Below are 6996 nucleotides of genomic sequence, written 5' to 3' on the forward strand. Positions count from 1 at the left end.
TCAGGGTCGTGAGTTCAAGCCCCATGTTGGATGTGGAGATTACTTAAAAAAAAAAACCTTTAAAAAAAATTACAATTCAGTTCCTCAGTCACAGGCTACATTCAGAATGCTCAACAGCCACGTGTGGTTAGTGGCTCCCATGTTGGCCATCACAGACACAGAACATTTCCATCTGTGTAGAAAGTTCTGTTGCAGGGCAGTGGTCCAAAATACACATTTGAGGCTGTCACCCACCCACTCGAATCTCTTCGGAGGCTCCCTATTCTCTTTGGGGAAAGTCAGTCCCTGTCCCCCACCCCACGGCCAGCTCCCCCAACAAGGTGCTCTTGCTCTGCCACATCACCCACCGAGGCTCTCTCTGGCCCATCTCTTGTCTGCCCTGCACCAATCCTCTCTGCTCAGCCTCTGCCTGGGACACCTCTTCTCTCAGGGATTTCATTCATTTATTCTGTTAGAAGACATTTTTTGAGCGCCAACTATGTGCCAGACACTCTCCAGCAGAGAACAAGAGGAAAGGCTCTTGCTTTCAGGGAGCTTTCAATCTAGTGGGAAACACACACACACACAAATATGGAATTCCATACTTGGATGTGTTATAAAGGAAAACACCAGATGCTTGGAGAGAAAAATAAAGAGAGGGGCACTCATTTAGCTGTTTGAGGAGATGACCTTTAAATGGAGACGTGCGCAATGAGGAACCAGTTAGGTAACATGTGAGAGGAAAAGCATTCCGGGCAGAGGGAAGGGAATGTGCAAGCCCTCCCTGGAAAAGTCCTTCAAGCTCATTAATGGCCGGGAGCTGCGTCTTAACCATTATTGTTTTTGCTTTCTGAGTCCGAAACACAGAGTTTGGCCCACAGCAGTGTTCTATTAATATCTGCTAAATAGAGCCAACTGCTTCCCTTTGCCCTCTTCCTTAATTACTCCCAGTTCCTCCTCGATCCACCCCTTCTCCCCCTGCCTACCATGCCCACTTGGCTTACGAGATATATTTTTCTGATTTGTTAAATTTCTTCTCCAGGTACTTGGCTGACGTCTTGCTGGGGATCTTCACCATGGAGAGCTCTTTGTTGTAGCGGGTCAGGTTGCAGGGTGTCCTGCAGAGACAGTAATTACTGTCCTTCTCCGCCAGCAGACCTGGAGGGGAGACAGGGGCGGGGCTTAGTCAGGTGTGGGGGCGGGGCCCCTGGGTTCCAGGGGCGGGGCATGATCTGGGAGAGGGTGCCTTCCCCCAGGGGCAGTGATGGGTGGAGCACTGCAGAGAGAAGGGGAACTGGGCGTTGGCACTAGGTTGGTAAGGGTGGGAGCTCTCATAAAATGGTGCCCACTCTTTCTAGGTTTCTCTTTGTCCTGTTCTCCTTTGACTTCCTTTATTGTTATGTTGCCCTTTAAAAATTGTTGAAAAGGCACCACTTTGGAGAACAGGCTTCCAGGGAGTCCTGGCGCCCTCAGCTTCCCAGAGCCTTCTTCTCTGCTCCTAGCCTCGGTGTTCTCATCCACAAAGTGGGTCTCCCATCAAGGGCAAACGTGGGAGACCATTTTATCTGAAACCCAGGGCTCCGTGGTATTCCCTCTGTGGCTCTTCCCTAACCAGAGCCTGCCTCTTCTGTCTGCTGGGTTAGGGCACAAGCAAAGATCCCCAATTCCTGTCCCTAGAAGCAACCTCCCTGCATCTGGAACGTTTCTTTCCTTCAAGCTCCTCTTAGGACAGGGTGGCTAAAGACATACTTCTCTCCCTCCGTCTCTCTGAGCATCGCAATGTTACCCACGGGCTTTGTTGATTCTGTACTCCAAAGAGAGATGTCTTTGTATACGTCAGAAGTCTCTCACTCTCTCTAAGCCCCGCCTCCCTCCCACCAGTCCTTCTGGAAGCATCTGGACGCAGGAGTCCAGAGCTGTCCTGGCTTAGCTCCAGCAAGTGCAGCTGCTGAATGAAATTGAGTCCAAATGATTTAAACACTTTTTCTGCTTGTCTTGATTATAAATCACTTCCCAGGTCCGGAGAGAGGCAGGCATGTGGAGTGGGTCTAGCTTTGGGGTTCTAGCTTGTTTGTGGGATCTCCCGCACCCGGAAGTTTTCCAGTGGGGGAATCCAGCAGTTATTCCAAACTGCAAGCACCCAGCAGGAGGAGGACGAGGGGGAAATACACGCCGGCCGCCCCTCCTTCTCTCCCCCATCTCCTTCGGTGTCCACCTGGTTGTCCACTGTCCATCCTCTCTCCATCTCTGTCCGCTCCGCTGTGTTCCCCAGTGCTCTCCATTTCCCTCAAACCCCAACCCATCTCTACCGGTACCTCTCTACTGCCATTCTCTCCCCCAGTGCTTGGTCAGCCCTCAACCGCCCGCCTGCATCCCTGCATCTGTTCCCCCCTTCTCTTCCTCCTCCTCTCACTTTCCTCTCCTGTCCCCATTTCTCCCACACCCAGAGGGCCTCCGAGGTCTCAATCTCAGCCCCCCACTCCATTTGTCCCCCAGTACTGACCTAGGGCAGGCTCTGCGCACTCCTTGTGCTGCTCAGGAGTACAGAAAGGGGCATCCCCTGCAAAGAAGAGACACAAAGAGAGGTACTCAGGCAGCAACATCTCCCTCCTGGGCTGGGGAAGGGGAGTGCATCCTGCAATCGGGAGGGGTAGCATACCCAGCTGGCATTCAGAAGGGAACCTCCACGTAAGGGAACCACCGATCAGAGCTGCCTGCCGGCAGTTGGGGCCCAGTGTACTCAGAGCCAGGGGATTGGGTCTGCTCTGTTCTGTGAGCTTGGGCAAGCCATAATAGAGTCCGCCTAGCTAACTTCTCCCAGATTGCTGTGCTGGTCCACCCAGCTCAGGTGGGTGATACATGAGAAAGCCTTGGTGGCTGAAAGGAGGGAGGTGGTGGAAAACACCTGCGGCTGGTGCGCATCATTGTCTGTAACTCACATGGGTACCTCCTGCAACAGGAAACCCTGTGTCTGTTTTACCCGTGGGTGCGAGACTTGAGGCTTAAGTATCCTGCCTTCCCAGGACACCAGAGCTAGCAGTGATGACCCTGAGGCCAGGAATCTTTCCAACAGCAGCACTCTGCTTTGAGCAAGGGCTGCTTTGTAAGTCTCCTATTGCTCTGCCCTTAATTGCACACTAGTAACTGAGATGCCAGGAACAGTGTCATGAGTGGAATGATTAAAATCTACTGCTTGCTTTTGGCTCAGGTTCCATGGGGGGAACCTCACTGGCTGCTGACTCGGTCTGAGCATCAGGCAGGTAATATTCAGCTATATTCTCCTCTCTGGTCTCTTGGTAGAAATCCAGAAACCACCCTCGTCCACACCTTTTTTTTTTTCTTTTGCCAAGTGCTAAAGTTAAACCTACCACAATATCCTTTCCTTACTATTTCCCTAAACACCTTTTTCAAGAACTGAGAACTGATATGCTTCCTCCTTTCCTCCTTTCCAACAGTAACAATTTAACTGTTATGTTTCCCTTTTTGCTCTGTCTTCTGGGAGTCTCAGGCAATTTCAAAGATCAGCAATCATCCATTTAGATTACTAGGAAAATTGTTGATTACTGATGAAATAATTCAGAATTTTGCTAGAAGCATGTTCATCTCAGCATTGGTTTTACCAGAAAACAACTGATAATCAACTAAATGTCTGATGTAAGGATTTAGTTAAATAAACCTAAAGTATGATACAACCATGAAATAGTAGCCATGAAATATCATAGCGACGTTCCCAATACATCAGTCAACAGTACTTTTGGTTTCCTTTCCCCATGTGCTAATACAATGACCACTGACTTTTGCACTTTTGCACTTTTATATTTTAGCCTAATTTTATCCTCATAACAACTAATGATTGTGTTTTAAAGATAATGAAGGTAAGAACAGAAAGGTTTAGTAACTTTTGTCAGGTCACACAGAAGGTGAATGGAAGAATTTGAATCAGAAGCCAACGTCCCTGCCTCCAGCCCGTCATTCTTCCTTCTATGCTGCAATACCAAACTCTTCATGCTCGAATCAGCCCGCCCCCCCCCCCCCCTCCATCCCCTGCACTTCTGCTTCTGATTAGCTGACCATCTCTAATGAGATCATCTAATGAGATGGTTACATGCCTTGTTAGTCTGACAACAGAAATGCCAGCACATGCACATTTATTTGCTGGCTGATGGACTTTTGCCTCCTTCAAAAGAGTGCTAGACATTTAGATGCAAGAAGGGAACCATCTGGATGAAAGCAATAGACACCTGGATGTTTGAACAGGTACCATACAAGGATTCAAGAATTGTAAACACTCAGATACCTGGACATTGAACTCTAGGAGGTAAGAGCAGCAAACAATTAGCACACATATTGAGCACTAGGAGGAACGTTCTTCAAACATCTGGACACTTCTGGACACCAGGATGCTGCCTTGGTTGCTAACTGGATGCTTCTATCTGCCCTCTAAGTGTTTGGGACCAAACACTAGCCTTTCCAGAACAGAATCCCTGTGGATCCTCGTGGAGTGGGTACAGTGTTTCCCACTGGGGTGTGAAGTGCAGAGAAGGTCCCAGGCAGTCCCTGGCACTGACCTGGCATGTGGACCATGCGGCAGTTACAGTTCTCCACGATGTAGCGCGTCTCGCAGTCAATCCGACAGGCAGTGATACTGTAAACAGGAAAGAAGTCGAGTCCCATCTCTGAGGATCGGCACTCGCCCCAGGGTGGGGGCAGGTATGTGAGCTGCAAGACAGGAAGGTGGAGGCAGCAGTCAGCCCTGGAGGTTCAGCATCAACAGCCCCAGTATCTCATTCATTCACTTATTCAACCAACAAACAATTATTGAGCATCTCCTACATGACAATTTAACTCCATTGACCTCATAGGCTTTCAGCATTGGGCTCCAATACTAGTTTACCTGTCTTGTAACCTTCCCATAAATGCTGATCTCAGTTTCTTATACATGCCACATGTCTTTCTACTTCCATACTTTGTCATCTCGAGTCCCTTGGAATGACCCAACTAAATTCTACCGTCTTGGCTGAGAACAGTGAGACTCTAGACCTAGACTTGGGGGCCAAAGCCTGCAGGAGGGTCCAGGAAGAAATGGCATAATCAGTGTTATTTATGATCTGTGGCCCAGACTAGAGCAACTCTCCAGTGTCATGCTATGGACTGATTTCTTTGGGGAAAATGTCATTCTTATTTTCAGAGGTCCAATGACCATAGAACACTGTCATGCCTATGGTATGTGCCTGCTGGAGATGGAGAAGGTGAAGGATGAGGGAAACTAACGGCTGTAAGCACTTACTGTGTGTTAAGCCCCAAGCTAATTCCTTTATACCTATCTTTTTAAAAAAATTGAAGAATAAAAAAAGCAATAAAATGCATAAGTCTTCAGAGCACAGTTCAACAAATTCTGAAAAATGTATACACCTGTATACCTACCACTTAAATCAAGACTTGCACTTTTTAAAAAAGATTTATTTACTTGAGAGAGAGAGAGGAAGTTTGAGTGCAGGGGAGGGGCAGAGGGAGAGAGTGTGATTCTCAAGCAGGCTCCCTGCTGAGTGCGGAGCCCTACACAGGGCTTCATCCCAGGACCCTGATATCATGACCTGAGCGACTCAAGAGTCGGCTGCTCAACTGACTGAGGTACCCAGGCCACCCCAAGACCTAAGACACTTTTTTTTTTGTCATCCCACATGTGCTTTATATTATATTTTATTTTTTTAAACATTTTTAACATTTTATTTTATTCTTTAGTTTTTTTATTCTTATGTTAATCCCCATACATTACATCATTAGTTTTAGATGTAGTGTTCCATGATTCATTGTGCATAACACCCAGTGCTCCATGCAGAATGTGCCCTCCTCAATACCCATCACCAGGCTAACCCATCCTCCCACGTCCCTCACCTCTAGAACCCTCGGTTTGTTTTTCAGAGTCCATCGTCTCTCATGGTTTGTCTACCCCTCTGATATCCCCCCCTTCATTCTTCCCCTCCTGCTACCTTCTTCTTCTTCTTTTTTTTTTCTTAACATATATTGCATTATTTGTTTCAGAGGTACAGATCTGAGACTCAACAGTCTTGCACAATTCACAGCGCTTACCAGAGCACATACCCTCCCCAGTGTCTATCACCCAGTCACCCCATCCCTCCCACCCCACCCCCCAATCCAGCAACCCTCAATTTGTTTCCTGCGATTAAGAATTCCTCATATCAGTGAAGTCATATGATACATGTCTTTCTCTGTTTGACTTATTTCAGTTGGTATCAGAGCGGAAAGCCAGCTGCAGAGGCGGAGCTGAGGCGTGGGCGCCCAGCTCGGGGTTGCCATAAACCGTGATCTGCGGCACAGTCGGGACACTGCTCCTCCAGCAGGGACCCAACAAGAAGCAGATCTGGGGAGACTCACCTTCTTCCCCGGGAGGAGCAGCACGGGAGCGCACCGCAGGGATCTGCTGGGTTTGGAGACTCCACACCGAGTTGGGTGCCAGAGATAGAAACGCTCAGTCACAGGCTGGGTGAGCATGGAGTGCGGCCGGAGACCGGGGAGACGGGAGTGACTGACTGCTTTTCTGTGGGGGTGCACTGAGGAGCGGGGCCCCGAGTTCTCGGCTCCTCCGGGGCAGAGATTGGGAGGCCGCCATTTTAATTCTCTGCCTCCAAAGCAGTACGGAAAGCTTGCAGGGAACAAAAGCTCCCGAGAGCAAGCCCGAGCAGATTACTTAGCCCGGACCGGGCAAGGGCGGGGCAATTCCGCCTCTGGCAAAGACATTTGGAAACCACGGCAACAGGCCCCTCCCCCAGGAGATCAGCAAGAACAGCCAGCCAAGACCAAGTTTACCCATCAATGAGAATGGGAGAACTCCAGCGCTAGGGGAATACTGCACATAGAATTCATGGCTTTTTTACCATGATTCTTTAGTCTTTCAAAGTTAATTATTTTTTTTAACTGTCTTTTTTCTTTTTTTGAGTTTTTCTTTTTCCCTTTTTCAACCAACATCTTATCAATCCCCTTTTTAAAAAACATTTT

General features: G+C 48.5%; 1 protein-coding gene across 1 annotated transcript; it reads right to left on the minus strand.

Moving 5' to 3' along the window:
* Positions 1-979: 979 nt before the first annotated feature.
* Positions 980-6979, minus strand: LOC102742650 (acid-sensing ion channel 2). The gene is made up of 4 exons (XM_081811642.1): positions 6376-6979; positions 4548-4698; positions 2483-2539; positions 980-1137 (listed from the first exon to the last, which is right to left on the minus strand). The coding sequence occupies exons 1-4, from the start codon at positions 6490-6492 to the stop codon at positions 980-982; spliced, it is 483 nt and encodes a 160-aa protein (XP_081667768.1). The 5' UTR covers positions 6493-6979.
* Positions 6980-6996: the final 17 nt, after the last annotated feature.

This window comes from Leptonychotes weddellii, unplaced genomic scaffold (genome assembly GCF_054177405.1).
Source record: "Leptonychotes weddellii isolate Sample4059 unplaced genomic scaffold, ASM5417740v2 HiC_scaffold_9075, whole genome shotgun sequence".
NCBI classification, from domain to species: Eukaryota; Metazoa; Chordata; class Mammalia; order Carnivora; family Phocidae; genus Leptonychotes; species Leptonychotes weddellii.

Bases quoted from the DNA above. Each gene is read 5' to 3' on its own strand.
- LOC102742650 (XM_081811642.1), bottom strand. From the start codon at position 6,492: ATGCTCACCCAGCCTGTGACTGAGCGTTTCTATCTCTGGCACCCAACT. The intron at 2,540-4,547 runs GTCAGTGCCAGG...TCTTCTTTGCAG, and splicing joins CCGCATGGTCCACATGCCAG to GGGATGCCCCTTTCTGTACT. The intron at 1,138-2,482 runs GTCAGTACTGGG...TCTCCCCTCCAG, and splicing joins GTGCGCAGAGCCTGCCCTAG to GTCTGCTGGCGGAGAAGGAC.